At 34.2% G+C, this 25,232-nt stretch overlaps 1 protein-coding gene across 1 annotated transcript in view; it reads right to left on the reverse strand.

Moving 5' to 3' along the window:
* Positions 1 to 7: 7 nt before the first annotated feature.
* Ptar1 (protein prenyltransferase alpha subunit repeat containing 1) overlaps positions 8 to 25,232 on the reverse strand; it is a 37,459-nt gene continuing 12,234 nt past the window's right edge. Inside the window, exons 3-7 of the mRNA XM_010605886.2 lie at positions 21,824 to 21,890; positions 14,017 to 14,121; positions 12,520 to 12,733; positions 5,014 to 5,318; positions 8 to 2,912 (exon numbers count right to left, since the gene is read on the reverse strand). Of these exons, the coding sequence (XP_010604188.1) occupies positions 2,570 to 2,912; positions 5,014 to 5,318; positions 12,520 to 12,733; positions 14,017 to 14,121; positions 21,824 to 21,890 (1,034 nt within the window). The 3' untranslated portion in view covers positions 8 to 2,569. The remainder of the gene's footprint in view (positions 2,913 to 5,013; positions 5,319 to 12,519; positions 12,734 to 14,016; positions 14,122 to 21,823; positions 21,891 to 25,232) is intronic.

The raw sequence follows: 25,232 nt of genomic DNA on the forward strand, positions 1-25,232 counted from the left end.
AAAAAAAAAAAAAAAAAAAGGTAGGGCAAGGGTTATGGTGGCAATAGTTACAGATCTTATTGCTTTTTGTTTGTCAGTACCTATTAGTGACCCACAGGATGGTATGATGCCCTGCTATTCTTCCAGTGAAATTTGATGAAATGTGTGCCAAGTCTTTTAATAACTCTACATACATTCAGAAAAATAAAGACTAACAAGCTCCTGAAAAGAGAAATATTCTTTCTACTGCATGAGGTCATTTAGTCAGAGAAGTATTATGATGTTAGTGAGTTTAAATGTCAAGCACTTAGGAAAAAGCCACAACTATATAGGACAATTATAAATTTTCTTGCGAATGAACACTCAAGAAATGCATAGTTTAGAATAAAGTAGCACACAAAAGTCACATACTAACAGTATCCTTTGGATATTTGTATTTTTCACCCCCTACTTAAAACTTTACTAGGAAGACAAAGACACCAAGCTACATTAAAGGATTACATGGCTTTAGAAAGCGGTGGGTTGAGTAAGCCTTAGAAGATAAAAAGGTGGTTAACATGAGATGGACAGGATACTGAAAGCTACTGAACGAAAGGTATAAAAAAGGCAGGGAATACTACAAAAATTTAGCTAATGTTCATATAATATAATCTATAATCATGTCCTGACAGGTACTCATGTCAAAGTATAAGAAGCCCTATTTTGGGAATACTAAAAATGACGCTTAGAAAAAAGGTAATACTGAATAAGGCCAGAATTTGGCAACACGTATTATTGGAATGGATGGAACCTCCTGTGTCTTCCCTGTGTAGTTTCTACCCAACCTCTACAGGCACTAAAAATCATAAATCTAATGGTTTTATCTACAGAGGTCTACACAGGCCTTGAGGTATTTGATTCATAATATGCTTTGTACCAGGGGCAAAAGGATTTTGTTCATAATGGCAATTATTTCCTCACTTTATAATAAGTATTTTTTGCCCTAAGAAGGAAGACTAAATTTGTCTATTGGAATCAAGCTAGATAATTTTTTTGGTGTTCTTAAGTGTGCCACTTAGGTTCAACAGTCTGCCATTCAAAATACTATGATGACGAAGTAAAGCACTTATTCCTCTTCCCTTAAAGGAGTGAATCTAACTCAAGTCTACTTTCCACAAGAATGAGACAGGAAAGGCTTGACTTTCCTACATCCTTCTACCCATCCCACAGACTAGAAAAATAGGGAAAGCCTGGTGGTCACACTTAGTACTGTAACTATTATTCACATTTTACACACGCATAAGACAAGAGACAACTTCCATTCTTATAGGAACTTTTAGAGGGGTAGCGATTAATTCTAATTTCCTGTGTGTGTGTGTGTGTGTGTGTGTGTGTAGATATACAAAATTAAATGAAATAGCGTTAACAGCTTCAGTAGAAATTTCTGAAATTAGGACAGAAGACAGAAAATATACAAACATGAAAGTGACAAAAAATATGTGGGATAGGTAAAATAAAGAAAAAGATATTTGCAAAGAAGAAACAAACCATTTTATAAAGGGGGAAAGATAGTAAGAACGTAGATAGTACCTGATCCTCCTCCCATCCCCATGTTACCAACCTGAAAAACTGAGCCCTTGTTATTGAAAAGATGAAATACAGACATAATGTGGATACTTTGGTATGGCATCCCTGATAAAATTCAGTTTCAAGGTATTTTGTTTCATTTTAAAATTGAAGAACTAATCTCCAAAATTGTTCTTTCCTCCAGCTTTTGCCAACAAACTGTTTAATAATCACTTGACAAAAAATTTTGAAGTTTATCCAGTATAACCTCAATAACTTAACTTTTAAGGCAAATTTTTACTAATACATTTCTATGTATTTTTTGCTTTATATGATTGTGGAAGGAAAAAGGCAGCAACAACTAAAAATGGCATTCTGGGATTTTAAAAATTTATTTTGTAAGGGCTGATTTGACTGTTTTGGCATATATCAAATATGAGGTAAAACAATCTATTAAAAATAGTAATAAAATTAATTTTCCAGTACTGTAATTACATACCCCCTTCCTTTAAAGTAACTATTTAAAAATGGATTACATTGGAGGCAGTTTTTGATATAAGTGCCAATACTTTTGACTTTGGCTATCCTAATCTATAACTTGAATAAAACATGCCAGAGATAGAAAACTGGTTTATATTTTTACATATCCATTAATCTAGCCATTTGAGTCTCAAAACAACAGTAAGATCAAGTCCTTTTGCATCTGTATTATGTTCTTCAGCTGAAACACAACATACATAAACTCCTAATTTATTTAAAATTTGCATATGTAGCAACTGAACTGAAGTGGGCAGAGATGAGAAGCCCCATGTATATAAAGGATAAAGAGTTAAAAAAGAAAAAGACTATTTAGCAGGAAGAAATTACATAATTATTTTATCTCCAAAGGAATGCCAACTTAAAATAAATAAAAGATTTTCTAAGGATTTTTAACCTAAAGGAGAGGAACAAAGCCAGCAATAGCAAAATTCATGCAACTATGTCAATGAGATAGGAGAGCGATATTGCACTAAAAGGGGAACCTTGCAGGATTAATCCACCTCTTTCACTGCCTCAAAGTGACTAGCCATTTCCTGTATGCATTGGCATACCGGGCTTGTTCTACATTCCGGCAAGTAGATAACACTTGATCAATGAATCTGTGCTCCATTTCTAGGCCCACGGAGTCTGTAGCTGGGGTCCGTTTCAGGCGTTTGGTTTCCTGAGAATAGCCTTGCTTGCTACAGTCATTCAGGCCATCCACTTCCATTGCCAGAGATAGATGGGGACCTCCAGGGACGAGGTGCAAGTCACTCAATGTTTCCCCAGGGCTGTCTGCAGGTGACAGCTGTATTGTGCTGTGAGGAAGCCTCCTGCTGAAGTAATGTTGAAGATAGAAAATATGCCGCCTATGAGGGGAAGGAAGAAAATAAAATCACATGAAAAAGTCAAATTTTTCTGGAGGAAGAAGTTGGTAATTTCAAAATATACAGTATGGAATTTGCTGCCCACTTCATCACCTCAAGATATCTGGGGGAAGGAGGAAAAACAGTTGAAATGAAACTTCTAGGTATCTGGACAAAGGCCTTCAACCTAGCTTACTGGTTTGTGAGAAAGACTACTGCTCTAAAGGTTTTTCAATAAGCATTTACTGAGATGGAAACAATGACCTGGCACTGTTACTCCCTGGTAACTAAAATATGAAAGTAAAAACAGATCTTAGCTCAATATGCCTTGTTATTATATAAATAAAGCAAAAAACATACCACACTGATGTTTAAAAGACAAGTGAGTCAAAAATTAGAGATGGTTTCTCTAGAGGCTTAGTTCATGGCCTTTATCCAATCCTTTTAAAGTTACAATAATACATCTGCTGCTGTTGGTCTATCTAAAAATCAACAGAATTTTCTTCTAAATCTATCACTATTCTTAAAATGTGCTTGACTTTGAAGAAAGCATGTTAAAGCATATAGTTCCTCTTTTCCTACCAAGGAGAGTATTTCTGCCCTTAGAATCACCTAGAACTGTCTGTTAACAATTAAGACCCCTGTGTCTAATCTATAAATAAACTTTAATTTGGGAGTGGGAGATCTATGATACACAACATGGTAAACTACATAGGTTCTAAGTTACATTTCATCATTTGTATTATTAGCTCTAAGGCCCTAAAAGATAACTCTATTCATTTACTTCCTGCATATGCTAGAGTAAAAAGGGAATGTATAATGTACCATTGCCTGACTTCAATGTTAACCTTTATTATGTAAATGTTTTCTCAAATCCCCCAAGTCTTGCTATTAAAATGCTTAAACACAGAACAGCAACAAAGATCTTTTAACACCAAAACGATTTCAAGTTAAGATCTATCTTCTTTTTGGAAATGTGCATTAATAGTCTTGATATTAAGAGAAAGAGAGAATTCCCTATTTATGAAGGTGCCAAAAAGGAGAAGCTGACTTTTACCTTCTGAATATATTTAGCATGGAAATGAGGTTGCCCAAATCTCCTCAAATAGCCTACAAGAAAGACTGTAATGAAGAAAGGTCGGGGAGGGAGTTTTTAATAACTTAAGAAATACACACCTTTTAAAAATGCATACTTCTTGCTCAGTACAAGCCTTCTGTTTGAAAATTATATCCTATAGCCTGAAGTAGAATCTGGATTTATGAAGATGGGAGATACCTCTAAATAGAAAAACTCCCAAATAACTGAAGTAAGGTGTCCATATATCTGAACTTCATTCCAATGTAAAATTTACATTACTGTCAAATGTACTCAAAACTAGTCTCTTCCTGCACCCAAAGAAAAATTCTCTAACATTTTAAGTATTTAAAAAAACACTGAGATTATTCTTAAAACCATTAGGTTCCTAAATAATAAATAAAGGAAGCAAGCTGCATTCTCAGGCTGTAATTAATAATCTAAATCTTGACTACATCAAAACTATCTGTAAAGCTTTTCTCTTTAAAAAACAAAACATAGTGAGACCCTGTCTCAACCCCCCCAACCCCCCCAACCCAAAACAAAGCGGAGGGGATTTAGTTCAGTGGTTCTGTGGCCTGCCTTCAGAAGTGCAAGGACCCAAGTTCGATGTCTGGTACCAAAAACAAACAAACAAACAATCAACAACAACAAAAACACCACACAAAACAGATGGCAGCACTTCATTCTAGATATGCTAAATGTCAGGATATCATCTCAAGAAGTCGTCCAGAAATCTTTGTTTCTGTTTGGTTTTGTTTTTCTTGCTTTTTATTTTGGAAATAACACAGGTTATTCTGCTGCAGAATCAAGGTTCCACTACCCTAAGCCACAGGAAAAGATCTCAATGAGGAGCTTCATGCTGCCACTGCTAATGATGATAACACAAAGCCCTTCTCACTCTGTCATAGCTCCACAATCAGATGATCAGAATTCACAAAAAGGCAGAAGTCAGATATAACAACATCTGCACCTCTCACAAGAAAATGCCAAGTTTCATATAGGAAATGCCCTTGCCCCTTCTCTTACCTATGACACCAAAGGGTTTCGTGTCCTGGGTAGGAATCAATAAGATCAGTGCTGAATTCCACTTCCTCTTCTAGAAGATGGGAAAGATTTATCCTTGGTTCCTCTGTTGAAGACGATGCTTCTTCATCTTTTGGAAGAACCAGAGCTGACTCACTTTTCAAAGAGTTTTGCTCTAATATAGAATCATCTATCACAGTTTGGCTAATCAAAGACTTTAACAAAAACTGGCGGTAGTGAAATCCACTGTGGTCTGAAACGTGCATGGATGCCCAATGTTTAGTAGAAGATAGTTCATCACGAAGAATCTTGTAGGAAGGAAAAAGGGAAGTGAGAATAATTTCCAAAGGTTTTTCTTTCTCCATTAACACTTCTGATTTCTCCTTTATTTATTCCTTGTTTGACAATCATTCTCATTAGTGTTTTGTATACACTGTCAAGCACAGCACTGTCATTTAGAAGCTTAATACATACTAATGTCTCTTCTCCTTTATAAAGTAATAGTGATTTCTCTGGCCCCCCCACCCCGCTCCCCTGGTACCAGGGATAGACTCAGGACCTTATGCTTACAAGGCAGGCACGGTGCCACTGAGCTAAAACCCCAGCCCAAAAGGTTTTTTAAACCACAGAATTAAGAATTTGTCATTTTTCCCCTTGATCTTGACTATTCACATTTTGTTTATTTGTTTTGGTACCAGGGATTGAACTTGGGACCTTGCACTTGTGAGGCAGGCGGCTGAACCACTGAGCTAAATCCCCACCCCTTGACTATTCCCATTTTGATTGGCACATAGAGAAAAGCTAAATTCTAAAATAATAATGAACACTATTTGCCCTAAACTCACCATAAATGATAAATGTTTTTTAAAACTGATACAATTCAGCAGTAAATTGTTCAAAGCTTTATATTACCAATCCTGCAAACTAAAGAAAAGCTGCATTACAAAAAAATTGTTTGGTACTGTCTTGGACAGGCAGCAAACATAAAGTGAGTTTTGATCAGTGAAAGGTATTATCAAGAGCTGATCACGTTCTGCCAGAAAATTTTCAGACCTTAAAAAGAAAAGAAAAGAAGACATAAACTTGTGAACATACAGATAGCACAATGCCAGTGAAGTCTTCACATGCTTGTGAAAGGTCCCAGGCAAATGCCTTCTTCCTCACTCCTCCTTCCACATACTCCTTTTCTTTGCTCCAAGAACTTTCACTCTTCTAAACTTCCATAGCCCTTATAGGATCCACTACATACACAGAAGTGTTTTCTATACATGTCTTCATTCCCCCCAAAATTCTGCAGGCACTTTAGTTTCTCTCTCTCTCTTTAATGCTTCAAGTATTTTTTCATTCCTAATTAATGATTTCATGCCTCTATTCCCTCTGGCAGATTGGATACATAAATGCTTTATGAATAAATGAATGAATGATTTAATGAAGGAGGTCACAAGCACAAAGCAGTAAGATACTTGAAGTCAGCACATTCAAGTTTTATCAGTGGAATGTTTTAAATATTTCCTTTAAGTTCTAATGAGTTTATATATAACCACCTAAATTTATCTCTAGAGGCAATAAAATCTGAGAAACTGACAATAAGATCACTTCTTTAATTTTATAAGGTGATTGAAAATAGCACCAAATAAATATCTGCCTCAAAAACAAATTAATTCAATGTTATTACATTTCTGAAGAATTAGTTTGCAGACACCTAGGCTATAATTCAGCAGCTTTTTACTTTTGGTATGGCTTCTCAATCTGGTTTGAAATGACTAGTTATTTAAAATAAACTCACGTAATATGAAAAACTTTGTCTTATAAGATATTTCTTCATAGAAAAATTAGAACTTATTGTTCAATTTTGAGGCAAAAATAGCACATATATGAAAGATTTTCAACAAAACCAATTTAATTTCTTAAAAAACTATGGCTTTTTCAGAAAAAAATCTATATCCTTTTTCTTAAGGTATGAAAGGATGAATTATTAAATAAAGAAACTTTAATTGGAGTTTCAGGGCATTTTCTTACTAGAACATCAAAGTATACAGATAAAGGCAAAAGACAGTAATTACTTTTAAGTCATCCTAAAGACATATAAAGCTATAACTCAAAGGTTAAGGTACTGACAAAATGAATGTCTTTATATCATATACTTTAAATATATTTATTCTTTGCCAACTTCCATATAAGAAAGAAAACTATAGAAGCATGGATATGAAACAGAGGAATAAGAGGTTTAAAAGGAATACTGGAAATAGATGTTACCAGCCTTACATTTAAAAAATATTTGTTCTGTCTTCTAATCATAAAAGTGATAAAATGAATATAGAAAAGCCAAACAAAAATCACCCATTATCCTTTCAGCCACAGATCCCTATTTTCAACACTCTGCCATAAAACCAATCTATCAGCTTCTTTTACACATGCATATACAAAGAGTTTATTTTTAACGCAACTTTGGAATACTCATAGATTTTGTTCCACTTATAAAGAAATTATGGCATTAAACATTATAACTTTTAACTCTTGCATAGTGCTTAATCCTAAAGTTAAGTACAATTTATTCTCCTATTTGTTTCTAGTCTTTTATAACCTATGTGCTATCCAGTTATTCAACAGAAATTTCTAGATGTATACTTGCTGGAATAAAGAGTACACTACTATAAGGGTCATTATGTGTACTATCAAAATATACTCTACTAAGGTTGTATAATTTATATTTCTATTGGAAGTACATTTTAATGCCTATTTCCTAAGTTTCTCAGCAATATTTCACTACTTTGCTAAGTAAAAAATCATGTTCATTTTAATCTACCAGTTATCACATATGCTATAAATATTTCTATGACTATATTATTGCAATTGATTTTAACTATAATCACTATGCAGTACAATAGTTACAAATTTTTTCATCCTAACTGAAACTTTGTACTCTTTGCCTAGTAACTCATTTTTCACTCCCTCTCTCACCCCTGGCAATTACTACTTCATAATCTGTTTCTATGAGTTCAACTGCTTACTTATATATTCCACATACAAGGATGATTTTGTAGCATTGGCTGGCTTATTTCACTTAGCCTAACGTCCTCCAGGTCTCTGTTTTCTACATATAAGTTTTAATCCATTAAGATTACAGTTTTATTATATGTATACTGATAGATTAAAAACCTAACTAAATTATTTCTAAAAAGTCACTCAAGAGAAGCAGGTGTGGCTCAGTGGTAGAATGCTTGCGTACATGCAAAAGGCCTTGGATTTGAGTACCAGAACAACCAAAAAAAAAAAAAAAAAAAAAAAAAATCTAAGCCAATCAATTTTTATCAGCATCATTAATTGTAGAAACATTTTTTTTCATATTCATCATTCAGAAGTCTACAGATAATATATAATGGGATTTGTTTCTGAGTTCTATATTCTTTTTCATTACTATTTTTAAAACAGTAGCATAGTTTTAATTACCGTATCTTAAACATTTAAATATCTAATGACATAGTGTTTTCGTCTTTTTAAAACTATTTTTTAGCTATTTTTAAAACTTTTATCAGTTTCTGAAGTTGAAAAATAAATCAGTAGTTTTTAGTATATAAAAACTATATACTCAGTGTTAATGTAGACATCACTGCTAACTAATTTAAAAGTTTATCACTCTCCCCGCCAAAAAATGATCCTCTTAGATGTCACTCCACATTCCCTTTTCCCCAGTTGCTGCCACTCAATAAATCTACTTTGTGTATTCTGAACATACTACATAAAAGGAATCACACAATTTGTGGCCTTTTCAATTTGGCTGCTTTCAATCAGCACAATGTTTCAAGGTTCACCCATTTAGTATTTCTTCTCTTTATTATGGCCAGTATTCCATTATATGAATGTATGTATCACATTTTGGTTCCTTTTGCACAGATGATAAACATTTTGGATATTATAAATAATTTGGCTATAAATATTCTCATACAAGTATTGGTATGAAAATGTTTTCAATTCTCTTGGTTATATTCCAGGTAATAGAAGAATATGGTAATTTTTTTCAAGAATATATTGTGACGATTTATTTTTTTCATATCTATTAATCCTATGTTTAAGTTTTTGAGGAAATGCGAAATTGCTTTCCATAGTGTTTGTAACATTGTATATTCTTACAAACCATAAACACCTGTAAATACTTTCTGAAGAAATGACCTTATGTGTTTCTTCGGTTGACATACTATATCAACTTTTAATTGGCTAGTAATAAATTCTGCTTGGCTGTGAGTCTTTCCTCCTACCCTACCCTCAAAACGAACATTATTTTAAAATTTATTTAAATATGTATTTATTTTGGTTACTTGAGACAGGGTCTTGCTATGATGTAGTCCTTGTTGGCCTTGAACTCTCTGTTGTAGCCCAGCTGGCCTCAAACTCTCAATCCTCCTCCCTAAATCTCTTGAGTGCTGGAATTATAGCTCGGATTACATGTGGATGCCACTATACCTAGCTTAAATGTATATTCATTTAAACATATATACATCATAGAAAAATGTAAAATAGAAAATTAAAGTCTTATAATCCTACTCCATAGTACTACTCACCATTCTTTACTTTCTAAACAGTTTTCCTGACTAAAAAAAATATTCATAACACTATATGTATGAATATATATTGAACATTTATTTTATGCCAAGCACTGTTCTAAACACTGTTCACTGTCTCATTTAATGCTAATAAATATTAAAATTATGTGATGTTTTATAACCTTCACCTATTGTGAATTTTTAATAACTTTCTAAAGTATAATTTTTTAGTAGCACCATAATATTCCACTTTGTGATAGACTTATAACATAACTAATCCCTCACTCTTAGAGGGTCTTTCTAGTTTTACACACCTACTATTATAAACCTGCTTTTATATACTAACCCTTCATGTTTAACATAATAGCCAATGTTTATTGAGCACTTAGTAAAAGCACTGTAGTAGCCAATTTATGTGGCTCCTTCCAGTCAAGGTGCATGACTGAATGAGTGAGGAATTTTCATCATCCCTGTTTTACAAAGGAAGAAGCCAAATGTTAAAGAAGATAGGTGACTTTCCCAAGGCTACACAGAAAAGCTGGTGATAAAGCCAGGATGCAAGGTCTATGAGACTAGGGAGAGTCCTCATTCATTATACCATACTGTCTCTCCCATTACTTTTCTAGGAGAAATTCTTGGAAGCAGAATTGTTAAAGATACCTTCCCCTTTTTAAGTCTATTAAATGCTGCCATGTTGCCTTTCAGTAAGATTTTAAGTTTTTACAATGCTCATTTTCATACCTTACTATAGTGGATAGTAAAACTTTAAAAAATCATTTACATTTTTTTTGAGAAAAAAAAATGCCAGTTCATTTTACTTTTCATATTTAAGTTGCTCTAGACTACTGGTACTTCTGTAATTACTTCCCTACTAGACAAAGCAGAGCAGATGTGTTCTCCTAGCTGGACCCAACGCCTCATAGCTGTGGTAGTAAACCTACTATAGCACATGCGCCACAGAGGGCTGTTTGCTATCACTGAAAACTTTAGGTTTGCCATCACTGGCTTATACCAATAGAAGATGATTTTGAAAATTTAGCATCCTTTACTGAAAACAAGAGACACAGCAGCAGTGGCAGTGACAGAAAGAATGGCAAATCCCCCCAATGACAGGTCAAGGAAGGCAGATTACGTGCTCAGGAGCAGACACAAGCAGCTAAGCCAACACCCTACTGACTGATGAGTTGTCATCTTTAACATCAGATGGTCTTGAGTAACCAACATCACCTTGGCCCCTTGTTCCTGATTTTATGGGCATACCACATGGAAAGGTCCACATCATGGGAGGAAAAAGACCTCTTAGCTTACCTGAACTCTGGCTTTCCTTCTGATTCCCAATCCTCCTACCCTTATCTCTTCAATATGAAGTTGTGAAGCTGAGACAACCAGCTCTAAAGCACTCCATTTTTCCTAACAACTTCTATTTGCTCCTCCAGACCTTTGAGACAAGTGTTTCCAATGAGCTTCAGGAAAATGAAGTCATTTCTGTGTCCACTGTACCATGAGCTTCCCTCAGCCCTTTTAAGTGTCATGCTGCTTTGTAACTGATGGTCTTCATCCTAGTTTAATTTGTTCAGACCAAACTCATTGTCTTTACTGCTATACCCAATACACAGGACAAGTGGCTTGGAAAGACAGGGTTCTGGCACCTTTTCACAAATACATGGCACTGACCTTATCAAGTAAACTGGCAGCCAACTTCACCTAAACTTTCTATCTATGGGAGAGCAGAGAAAGGAACTAAAATTTAGTGAGGTGCCTAGTACTTTCCACACACTAACTCTGATCATTCTCAGCAAAGTCCTTACATTAAAAATGGAACATTAAAGCTTTACTTTCCATACAGTCTGTAGGGTCAGAATCTGAACTCAGGCTGATGTGACCTATATGCTTTGCTTTTTGTTCTCTGTTATGTGGCTTCTCCTCTGGAAGCCCACAGGCATATTAATTCTAAGTGAGAGGGCTATTCTTATAAAATTGTTGGTTTAAAACCCTCTTCAAGTAAAAATTTCTCTATTTGCCCTGGAGGAATTTCTGGCTAGGAAACAAAGAGGAGAAAGGAACCTAAGAAGAGAGATATAGGAAGGAGGTAGTTATGTAAAGTCAGAGAAAGCTTCCCTATGAATTTGAAAACATTACTTGGAGCACTCTGACCTTCAACTTGCCCTTTTAAAACTATTCCAAGCCTGTGAAACTTTTTAAAAACTACCCTAGCATTCTTACAGCACTGTAATATCATAAGAAAAATTTGCCGTACTTTAATACATAAAAAGGTGCACAAGGGATACCTGGCTCCCATTCTGATGAACAATGAACAGTAGCTGAGTCTAAGCCATTAAAATTCTCTGGAAACTTCCATCTTCTCATTTCTAAACTGCAAAGATTAGTTCAAGAGAGTTCCCAGCCTGACTCTGCATCCAAATAACCCCCTGAACCTATGGAGAATACTGATCTCTAAATCCATCCTCGCTCTGATTTAGTTCACCTGTAATGAGACTTAGGAATCCCTAGGAAAATTTATAGGATCTGCCATGTCTGGGAACACCTGGGTGAGATCTTCTATTCCCTGCGGCCCTCCCTACCAGGTCAGAACATCGTGAAAAGATAGTCAATGGACTCAGCAATTGAATCACATACAGAGAGAGTACTGAGAAATAATTTCAATTCTCAAAGGCGAAATAATTTCTTCCTGTTTCAGAGCAAAGTGAGATGTGCTCAGTCTTTCTCTACTGGTTTAATCTGTCTTTGTTCTCCCAATGCACCAGCCTCAGCAGCGCCCGCAATTGCAGTGGTGGGGAATTTAAACTCTTTGCAATTTCTGGGGAATCTCTGGAGTCAGGATCCTCTTGAGCTGCTGGACCATTACTTCTCTACTTTACTTCTTTAAAGCTCTTCTGAGGATGAACTATGACCAGAAACAAACAGCACACTAGCAGGGTGCACTGAGACTGCATAATGATAGCCCTACCTTGGCATCCAGCTTAGCCAGGTGCTGTAAAACCCAGATGCGGTGGGACCAGGCATTGTAGTTGCTTGGGTATCTCCCTGCAGCTTCACCACAGACCTCCATCTCTTCCTGTATTAGTCGCTGTTTCCTCTCTGCAGGAATTGTCCCCAAGTTTCCTTTGGTTACAAAGGAAGGCAAGGAAGCTTCCTGAATTAGCTGTTGTAGCACCCATCGCCTGTTAAGGTAGCATGCAGGAAAGAAGAGCATAAACCAACGACCATAAACCAGAGCAGAAAATAACCAGTTTTCTTTGTTCTCAATTTAATTTCCATACATAGACAATGCAAAAGTAAGGCCTAGATATTAAGTCCAGGTTTGGAGATGGTAAGGAGAGATTAGTGCTTTGTTGTTTTCGAAAACAAATTCTGCAGCATGAATTAAGGGGGGCAAACAGGATAGAGAAACCTTTTTATAACTTTAAAATCTGTCAAAAAGAGAAAGTCATCAGTTCTTAAATGACAACACCCAAACTTCATTTGGCCAGAAAACACAAAGGCAGCTGGTCTGTATGTTTTTGTGGTGCTAGTGGCAGTGACAGAGTATTACAGTGCTACCTCGGTTTGTGAATGCTTCTAAAACATTTGACAAGATTTTGTTTTTGTTTGTAAACACTACATTGGGTGACAGTCATGGCCATCTTTCCCACAAAAACACAAACATGGCCATCTTTTCCAAAATTGTATAACAAATTAAATTCGTGAATGGAGGTATCATTGTAATTAATGGTTGGTAAATATTAGGAGCAAAGTCATGGTTCATGTCTTCAAATAAATGTGCCTGCCTCACCCCATATGTTTGTTTGCAAATAAGAAACTGCATTTTGACAGCTTTAATTAAGGAAAATTTCTGCATTACAGCATAAAATCTGGAAGAAAACATATATAATACAATTAGCTAAACCATTGAAGAGACTTTTGTCTGTTTAAGATTTGCATTAGCATTAAATCAAAAGCACTAAAAAAGTATATATATAATTACTTAATGTCTTTAGTTTGAACAAATATTTTATGAAAGCACTCTTTCAGACTAAAAGTCTTCAACCTGAAGGTAGAAAAAATTGAGTAAGTGATTATTTTTAAATAATGAAAGTTTTAACAACAAAATATTAAGAATTACTGACATCCAGTGGATGTACACTTAAGTGTAGTTAATAATAGCTAACATTTATTGAGCATTTCATATGTGCCAGAAATTATGGTAGTGTTTACATGTATCATCATATCATTTACACTGAATTATGAGACAGGTGTAATTACTACTCCCATTTTACAAATAAGAAAACTGAGAACTTGGAGAGGCTAATTTCCCATGAGCATAAATGACAGCCCCTAGATTTAAACGTGATAATGAACTTTAAAATTTATGCTGTGAACCAACGTGAGATCCTGTTTCACTTGCTGCTCCTTCCTCCAGCCATCCTCAATTCTAAACACAAATACTAGGCTATAATTATCACACCTGTGAATCCATGTTTCTGGACTCTTTGGAAACTTTGTTAAGGCCAATTTTCCCAGATGTAAGTCTTTAATTGGATTTAAAGTACCAGAAAGGATCAATTCTTTCCTGTAAAAGAAAAAAATTAGAAAAGCATTACATTATCCTTCTATTCAAACATTCTGCATGACTTTCAATACAACCTCATTATGAAGTCTCAATTTCCAAGAATTAAAATAAAAAAAAGAAAGAAAATCAAAACCCCAAACCACTGTGGTATAGTATTAAACTATCATAAATGTCACATACAGTAATCAAGAATGTATTCTCATAATCTCAAAATAAGTATGCAACAAGAAAAGCTTCTCTTAGGTCAACAGTGGAACTTTTAACTATTTGGATGACAGCAAAGGTGTTTTCTTGACTCTCTCATTTCAAAAAGTTACATGTCCAGACAGCAGGTATCTAATAGCAGTCATGAACTGCTCTAGCTTCCTAAATAGGACTTGATATAGTCTAGCTCATTATACACACACACAGCAAAGTCAAAACAAACAGTATGATTGAGATGCAAAGAAAATGATCATCCGTTGAATGATTATCCTACTAAAGTTACTGTTTAAACTGTCCATTTAACCTTTTCCTGTGTTTTTATATTTTTAATGTATAATTTTATATCTTGCTCTCATCATATTTTAAGTATTTCCCTATGGTTCTATGTAACCTTTGTAATGAATGTTTTAAATGATCAAATGGTCTTCATTCAATATATGTGCTACAATTTAATATCCTTTCTCCCTACAGACATATATTTAGGTTCCTTTCAACTTTTTGCTATTCTAAAAGAATTATGGGAAAAAACAAAAACAAAACCATGTGTTCACAGCTTCTCTCTTATCTATTTTTTAGGATAAGTTTCCAAGAGGTAGTAACACATGAAATACTTGCACGGCCCTTAAAATACTAGACAGCTATATTTTGAAATAAAGGCAGAAGTGAAAGCTAAATATTTTAAAGCTGTACAAAAAGCATCTGCATTACTCTGGGATTAGAGAACAGCGATGGTGAGGAACAATGATATGCTACATGTACAACTTTATGAGAAAAATTATGAAAGTGAGGACGCCATTTTTAAAGAGGTGAGAGAAGGGAGTAGACAGAATTGTAAAAAAATGATACAAAGTGGAATTATAAAAGCAATGAGGTTTTCCATATAGCATATTTTTGAAATGATAACTTTAAAAAAATATTTGCTATGTATTTTTTAACCAATTAAACAGTATATGAAAAACTCTCATCACTTTCCATTGAAAACTCTTGCTCATTAGGAAAAATCACCTAGTTCTGTAAGTAAGGCACAAGCATGGGAACTTTCAAGGTTGAGTAGTATATTATACTTTATTTTACTATGATGTACAGTATAATACTTTCATATTCCTGCGAACTTTGTTTTGATTGAGGCTGAATTGACCTATTAGTTATCTTTGTTCTTGGCACATAACACTGAATAAACAAATGCCATCTTTTTCTCCTCCAATCTTTATTCTGTCTGAAATAACAATAGTCATTCTCATAAAAACTATCATCCACAGAACACTTTCCCTAATTACTATTAAGTGATTTACATGTTCTCTAGTTTACTTCTCACAACAACCCTATAAGAAGTATTATGTTGGGCTATGAGAAATTGCCAATATGCAATCTTTTTCGAAAAAAAATTATTTTACAAGTTTCAGATTTATAGAAAAGTTCTAAGGGCAATACAGAGAATTCCTACATACTCTGCACCTAGTTTCCCTATTGTCAACATCTTACATTACTGAAGCCCATACTTTATTCAGGATTTCTCAAAAGCTTTTTACCAAATATCCTTTCTTTATTTTAGAGTTCTATCCAGGACCCCATTTTACATTTTGGTTATGTCTCAGGCTCCTTGGGCTCATCTTGTTTTTGATGGCTTTGATAATTTTGAGTACTGGTTAGAAATTTTTTCATTAAATTTATTGGTATATTTTAAGTATACAATATGACATTCATCATTGGAATTTGTACCTTTACATGATACATTTTGGTTTTGTTCCCCTTTCCCCTACCCTCCCTTTAACCCCTCTACCCCTCCCTATTTACAAAGACTCTGTTTCCACTTTTCTCATATTTATTCCTTTCCCTTCTTTCCTTTACCCTACCCCTCCCAATTCCCCTTCCCCTTCGGAGCTTTTCTTCCTATTTCACATTATCTATTATACATTTTGATCCTTTTTTACACTTTCAGTTTCTCACACCAGAGAAACTATTCAGTATTTACACATGTGTGTCCTATTTATTTCACTTAAGAGTATGTCCTCAATGTGCATAAATGTCTAGCTACAGATGTAGCTATAAATGTCTCTAGCTTCTCGTTCTTTATGGCTGAGTAGTAAGATATTTCATATGATGCTTTTACTGTCATTAAACTAGGGCTATGGGTTTGGAGGAAGAAGACTACAGAGGTAAAGTACATCAAATCAGGGGCACAATCAATCAATGTGACTTATCACTTTGATGATGACCTGGATTACATGGTTGAGGTTATGTTATGTCAGGTTTCTTTACTACTTTTTGAAAGAAAGTCAATGATTATCTGATTCAGTTCATACCCTACACCTAGGAATAGTGAATAATGCTTTGCCTTCTTAGAAGGATTACTTAGATAAATAAACAGCACCTTTGTCTTCTGCCTATTTATTCACTGATTCTTTTATGTCAGCATGGACTTATGGGTATCTATTTTATATTTTGGGTTATAAACCCAATTATGTCAAAGTAGTTCCTTTTTTATCCACAGTTTAAGTTACTCATGGTCAAGCAGAGTTCAAATATTTTAAATCGAAAATTCCAGAAAGAATGTATAAGTTTTAAATGGCATGGTGTTCTGCATGGCATGACGAAACCTCATGCAACATAGCTCAGGTTTTGAATTATTGCTTTGTCCAGTGCGTCCATTTTGCATAAGTCCATTAGTCCCTTAGTAGGGAAAAAACATATTATTCTCTGTTTTAGGAACCCATTATGTATCTTTGGAAACACACCTCCTATCACGAGGGGAAACTACTATATTTATTTTGTTGCTGAAATCATTCCAGCTTTTGCTATGTAAGCTGTTTTAATTGGTTTATGTGAACCTTTAATATAACCCCACCATATTGTTTTTTTGAATACTTTCCGGCTTTTTCAAAAGGTGCACCACAATAATCTTATATACTTTCTGCCCTAAGCCTAGAATCATCTATTCCTCCAAGAGACCCAGTTTCTTTAATAGAAAATGGAGTTAGAAACCATTTCCTAGGTGCTGAGATTCCAAGACAGTATTTTTGATCTAACACACACACAAAAATCAAATGGTTCAACCTAGTATTATCTCAGTTTTATATACAAGAAAACACAATCGGAGATGCTCAGTAATTTGCTCAAGGATTCCTAATTCAAATCATCAGAACTAAATCTCAAATCTGCATAATATAAAGTTACCAGCTTAAATCAATATGAATATGAATCACTGGTGCTTGATATCAGCTGTTCTAGTAGCTCAAAGATGTTTTGTTTACTCTTAAGTTCACAAATTCATAAAAAAGGACAATATTATAAAGTCAACCTCTGTCATCAAGTAATTCATCAACTTTCAAAGGAAATTCAAAGCAAAAACAATCATTTTTTAATAACCTGGGGGATTTTTAAACTATGCAATATTTACTATAATCACAGTAGATCAGCTCAACATTTATTCTACTCCCACTGATAATATTGTAACACTTAGAAATTTAACTGAAGGATTGAATATAGTGATATCATCCTTTGGAAGTCTTGTAAAATACAGTCAAAATCATTCAATGTCTCCCAGGGTCACTGCAGAAGAAATTTATCAAATACACCACAAAGAACTGAGCATTTGGTTTATAACAAGGACCTTACAAGGTTAGACCAGTTTACTTTCAAGGTTGGTTGTTTTTGTTCAAAATGCAGGAATGATTTTGCGCCTTTTTGTGTTAATCAGTTAATACAAACCAAAATTTACCAGAGCACACATCTGCAACAGATTAAAAAAAAAAAAATCAAGATTCCTTTCCTTTTCCTCTAGTACAAAACTTTAATGATCTTTTAAGATTAACTGGTATGCATATCACTGAAGTGGGATTTATGAAGCAATTTCCTTTCGTAAGAAACCAAGCCACAGGCCGGGGATTTAGCTCAGCGGTTCGGTGGCCTGCCTCTCAAGTGCAAGGACCCGAGTTCAAAAAACAAAAAAACAAACAAAAAAAAAGAAACCAAGCCACACACATAATAAAAAGTCAGTTTTCAAAGAATTCTAAAACTTAATCTATTTCTAAAACTCTTGAGAAATCGAAGGTTTTGCTAAAGTCAACTGCTAGTTAAGTGATTAAACAGAATTAAGTTCCACGGATCTAAAGACCAGGTTCTCTCCCTAACACTGAATAGTTTCAAAGATAGCTAATGAATAATGCATGTGTACATGTTTATACAAATGTGTGTGGATAGATGTATGTCTCCACATACATCATGCTAGCAAGAACTTGTTTTTTTCTTTTTTGTTTTTGTTTTTTGGAGGCAGGGTCTTGCTACACGTTGACCTCAAATTTGTGATCCTCTTGCCTAAGTCTTGCAAGCAGTGAGGATACAGACTAGCTTGCTAAGTAAAACCTTTTTTAAGGTTTTTAAATTCCTGATGATGAGGATATGAAAAATGAGGTACTCTTCCTTCCCCAATACTTTCATTTCTTTTTCACTGAATTTATTTTCAGTGCTCCTTTTATAAACTTCATATTAGGTGTTAGGCATTAGAGAAATAAGGAAAAACAACAACAAAGTAAAACAAAACAAAAAAGATACAATTCCTAACCTTCAAAAGCTCTCCACTGTAAGTTCATAGTATCTTCCTAAGATTCCTTTTTGCTGATTTTTCCTTATCTTGCAAAATCTAGAACAGGACTGCTCAACAGAAATATGTGAGTCACAAAGTGAATACATATGTGATTTAGAATTTTTCTAACAGCTATATTAAAAACAAATACTGTATACATTTATATAATTCAGTATATCTAAAATATTATAATTTCAATAAACAATATAAAAATAATGAGAAATTTCACTGTTTTGGATACTTAGCCTTCAAAATCTGGCGTGCTATATTTCTACCACATCTCCATGGAGACTAGTCACATTTCAAGGGCTCAAGAGAAATGAGCAACTAGTGGTTACTCTACTGGTCTCAGAAAATACTGGAGGTATCTCAATGCTCAGACTTTGAACTGGTTGTTTTTGCTATCTGCAACCACTCCTTGGAGATCTGTTTCATGACTTTAAAACTGATTCTTAAATTTTTATCTGGCCCAGACTTTCCTCCTGAACTTCTACATTAATATACCTCTAGAGGGACATAAAACTAGTGTGTCTACAACAGAACTCCTGACTTCTAACCAGTATCTCGTTCCTCTTCTACACATTTCCTTTTCAGTCAACTCCCTTTTCAATAGCTCAGGGCAAAACCAAAGTCAAGCCTGATTCCTTTCTTTCACAGCTAATTCATCATCTATAGCTTTAAAATCTATGCAGATTTTACAGTTACTCGATGTTGCCACAGCTGAGCTCTTCTTCAAGCCACCCTCACCTCTCGTGTAAATCACTGCACCCTCTTCCTAAACTTCGAAACCACTCCATCGGGCACTTCTACAGTCTACCTCCCTCCCACACAGGAACCTAAGCTACTGTCCCTTCTTCTCATCTTGGAAAACTTTAATGACTTTCTATCTCACCCAGATTACAAGTCAAAGTCACCATAACAACTTCTGAACATGTACAAAACACTGCTAGACTTGGCCTATTATTCTCTGACTACATCTCCTATTACTTTTTCTTCATTCATGCTACTCTAGCAACACTGACTTCTTTGCTGTCCCAGAACACTCAGGGCCACTTTAGGCATGACCAAGGGCTTTCCCATCTGTAGTTCCTTTTAGTTGGAAGGCTCTAACGCCAGAAACCAAGGCTTTGATTCCTAAGTCTGCGTTGGTCTTTACTCAAATACCCATTTAAAACTGCAACACCACCTAGGAGTAGGGGGCACAAGCCTATAATCTCAGTACTCTGGGACAATGAGGCAGGAGGTTCATAAATTTTGGCCCAGCCTGGACAACTTAGTAAGACCCTGTTTCCAAAAAGTTGGGGGAGGAGGAACTGGAGATGCAGCTGTGCAAAGGCCCTAGGTACTACAAAAAGCAAAATTGTGCAATACCACTTCCTCATCCTCTTTTTGACCTCTCCACATTCTTTTCTCACTTTTCTCCACAGAATTTACCATCACTTGATCTACATATTTTACTTTTGAATGTCAAGATTACTTTTCATGCACTACTAAAATAAAAATTTTCCAAGAACAGGACTTTTGTATGCTTTGCTCATGGGTCTATTTGTGTCTAAACTTAGGACACAGTAGTTAATACATAATAAATAAATATCCAATGAATGAACAAATGTTCTCAAGTACTGTATGGATCATACAAGATAACAAATAATGTAGTACGGACCCTGAATAAAGTAACCACTCAAGAAACATCCCCTACCTACTGCAGTGTTTTCCATCAGAGAATCAGAGCTCTAAAATCACATACAAATTTAAAACCTTATGTCTCATTCTATACATTTTACTCTTTACTCTAGAATCTGGCCATTAATTGTTTTTCTGATTTAATAGATTTATTAAGCATAAAATCTGTAGAACATTTATTTGCTGTTTTTCTTTGGACTCAGATATTTGGAAAGAAACTTCAGAGAGGACTGGGAAGGGAAAATAAATTTTAAATTTCCTCTAAGACCACAAAAGAGATGAAAACAGTCTTCAATTCCTAACTACAAAACATGAACCTGGCAAAACTGTTCAGCTATTTAATCATGTTGGCCATTAATTATTTAAAGTGGACTTTAAGAAGATATCAAAGTTCTTAATTAGTTATAAATACAAAAGTTAGTATTACAAAATAACTAAAAAATGTGGCCTCGCTTAAAATATACAAAAAATGAAATTGTATGATTAAGATTATCTTTAAAGATAAAGAGTTGTAATCCATAGTTCTTTCCTGTAGGCAAATTTAAAATAATTCAGAATGTTCATTTTTATTTGCTTATAATTTGTATTCTGCTTTCCTCTAAACGAATTTTGTGTGTATACATACATACAATAACTAAAAAATTCAATGAAAATAATTATTCAGCTCTGAATTATAGTATTTCTAGTAAGAATTTCACTTAAAGTCTCCAATAATCAGACTCAAAGAACATATCATGAATAATACGATCTTTCTCTAAATGCTAAGTGTCAGAGACTTCTAATGATTTGCCCACAGGAGTCAGAATGTGAGTGCTAAACAGACTAAAAACTGCAGCCTTGAATCTTCATCCCAGACGCTCTGTACAGCACTGCAATGTTTTTCAAAAGTACTAATCAGTGTCTTACAGTCCAATCAATTATGCCAGATGCCCATACCTCCCTTGCCCGCAAAAGGAAGGAAAATAAAAGCATGCACCAAATAGTATATTGTAATTCAACATGAAAATTTTCAGGCAAGAAAATTTATAAAAATCAGACAAACTTTATAAAAATCATGCAAAAGGGAGCACAGCATATTTATCAGAACTCTCATGGAGATATAAAGAATGGGTAGAAGAAATAAGTAAGGATGTCATGGACATAATGGCTTATTTCATCTTTCAAACATCTAATAACTCATAAATCTTCAGAAATATGGACAGATTTCATCTTATCACTTATGAAATTATGTACCTCACATTCCATGCCGTGGTAAAATCTGGGTTTAGAAGCAGCAGAGTACACGTGACATCTATCAATTCTAAAATAAAAAGAAGTCATATTAAAAACAAGTAGTCCTACCCTTTAAAGCCTGCCTCTTTTAAGGTTCTCTCTCCTATTCACTACAATAATATAGATATCATGACATATTAATTTTAATGACAGACACCCTGGTTCTAAGCTATAAGGGATGTACTGTAGCCTCAAGACTTTCTTCTACTTATAATGAACTTCTTGTAAAGTCAACACTAAATAATTTTACAGTTTGCCTATAACTTCATTCTTTTAGTAGTTCTGGGCACTATTTTAATATTTACCAAGAAAAAGAATTCTATACCACTGTTAATTTAATTCCATTCATAACCCCAGTATTGAATATGTGCAAATTTTCAAAAGGGGGAAAAAATGACTCATCAACCAAACTAATTAACATAACTCATTTACATCCTCTGGCAAAATGTCTCCTTTCTTGTGCGTATTTTTACACAACCATAGCAGTGATAAAATTACTATAAACATTTTAAAACAGATCTTTTATAGATTCCTTTCTTTGGCTACAGTGTTGAAGTAGAACAACTACATCAAAACAATATAAAATCTGTATGGCTCCCAGTGTTTGTAAATTGTTCTCCAAATGGACTATTAATAATGCCAACAGTAAGATGAGTAAACTTAAGAAAACTCAATGAAATAATGTGAAAGAAGTGATTGTAATTCTGACCTACATAATTTTGTTTTTAAAATTTGGTATGACAGGGCTGGCAATATAATTCATTGACAAAGTGCTCGCTTTGACCCTAGGTTGGATCTCCAGCAATGCAAAACAAACCTAATGCAGTGAATATTAAAAATCTGTACTTCAATTTACAACTTTATTCATGTGTTTTTTATTTTGTCTACTTACAGCTCACTTATGAATAGCTTATTCTTTGTTAAAGCTATCTCTTATAATCCTAACAAAATTATTGAATTCAAATAAGCTCTGAAGCTTATTTTTAAAAGAACAAAATAAAATGTTGATATATTGTCTTTATTTTATTGAAAATAAAAAAATTTCTAGGGTTAAGACTCTAAATTTAGAGGCATAAAACTAATAGTTAACCTTACCAAGCATGCATTATGCATTAGATGTCAAGTAACTAAATAAAAATAATTATTATCATTTATTTAGCATTACTGTGTACTAGGCCTGATATTAAGTACTTCATCCACATTATTTAATTGAATTCTCATAATCAACCTCCAAGATACTCAACCTACTTTATAGATAGGGAGAATGAGTAAAGTTTAAGTAATTTGTACAAACATTCAATTATATGTGACAAATTAACATTTCAACAAATCAATTATACTGCAACTAAAATATTTGTCTACCACAAGTAATTAGGACATTTTCCATGTTTAAGTAAAAGATAAACTTCTAAAAATCTAAGAAGAAAATATTTAAGTGTTTACACATAAGTACATCCTATAGTTATTTAAAAATATTCTAGTTAATAAAATCAATTATTCTACTATCACACGTCTTAATAAATGATAGTAACATTTATTTTGCACTTATGATTTCATTACTACTGAGCAAACTGTCACATGTAATAATGAACAAAAGGATCAGCAGACATTTTGACTTGCATTTTTCCTGTCATAAGTTATCACATGCATAAACATGACATGGCTCTAAAGAATAATCTAATTAATCCCTTCCTTCTTTTACTTTTAGTAATTTTAGGCACTAATTTAATATTTTCCAAGGACAATAATACAATGTTCTATATAGCACATTTATTTAATTCCACTAATATTCCAAGTATTGACAATGGATAAAGATTAAACTTGTTCTTTAGGACTAAAACAATAAGTATACTTATAAAACCTTATTTTGCCCTTTACAAGGTTACCTTTAATTGGAAAGAACATATATACAAATACTTACATAGGCCAAAATAAAATAATTGTGAAGTAAAAGCACATAACACACTGCAAAGCCTATTAAAGAAGCTGCAATTCTTATACTAGTGAACCTATGGGTGACTAGATGAATATGGTGGTAAAAGCACTGCAGACCATGGAAAAGGTGTGGCAAAGGTGAAGTGGCATGAAACTTCACACAGTCTGTTCTCAATGAGATAATGGGGAGCACACAGAGAAAGTACTTTTAAAAATGAATGCTTTAAGAACATGGTCCCAGTATCTATCTCATCAGCCTGGCATTTCACGTTTTCCGGTCACATGCTAAACTTCGACTGAAATCAAATCCCACCACCCTCTGAATATAGCTCCTACCTGCCTAACTTCTCTTTCTAGATGAAACACAGATTTATCTGCTTACTATTCTTTCTACCAGAAATATCTCCCTATATTCCAACATAAAGAACAATAACAAACTTTATATCTCAGGAATTCTTAAGTGCATCTTTCTCCATGAAGGACCTACCTAGTGAGAAAAAAATCTTTCATCTGTTTTTTTGTTATCATACTTCATTACTTATATAAATATTATCCTCTTAAATAGACTATAAATTAAGGAGGCAACTCCTCCTTAATACATCTTCAAATTTTTGTGAATATCTACAATAAGCCAGGTACTGAGTAAAGATGAATAAGATATGGCCTCCATACAAATGAAGTTTGATATTAGTACACAGTACAAAGGAGTGGTAAGAGTCACTCTGCTTGGGTTTGAATCCCAGCTTTTCCACTTACTCCTACAAAACTTAACCTCTTTGAACCTCACTTTCATTACCTGAAACTGGGGATAGTCATATCAGTGTTATGCATGGTGAGATTTACTCCAATCACTGTCTGATACAGTGATTGCTCAATTAAGTACTTATTTAAATAAATACTATTGCTACATACCAACCAAGAATGAATATGTTCAACATCAAAGACATCAGAAATAATGAGGCAGTTATTCCTACAGTGAAACTGTTTAAATTTCTAAACTTATAAAATAACAAGAACCAGAAGCCAATTAAGCAGTTTAGCAACTATATGGAAAAGTTTGGACATGATGGGAAAGAACCTCTTTTTCTAGAATCTCTTTGATGTCTACAATGTTTCAAAAAGCCATTATACTACTACATAAACTGGCACATTTCCCTTGGCCTCTCCCCTTCTACATTAAAGAAAATGTGTAACTAATGGTAGTTGCTACTGTATGTATTTTGGACTTTTGTTTTGTTTTTGGTACCAGGGATGGAACTCGGGACCTTGCACTTGTGAGGCAGGTGGCCGAAGAGTGGGACCTAAATCCCTGGCCAATTGCATACACTTTTAACACAACTATCCTTCCCTACTCTCTGTAAGTGAAGACAAGCTAATCCTTCACAAAAGAGAGATTCCTGTATAACAGCATAAGGCAAACACTAACAAATAAACA

The sequence above is a fragment of the Fukomys damarensis genome, unplaced genomic scaffold (genome assembly GCF_012274545.1).
Source record: "Fukomys damarensis isolate Sample0158 unplaced genomic scaffold, DMR_v1.0_HiC HiC_scaffold_31, whole genome shotgun sequence".
Taxonomy (NCBI): domain Eukaryota; kingdom Metazoa; phylum Chordata; class Mammalia; order Rodentia; family Bathyergidae; genus Fukomys; species Fukomys damarensis.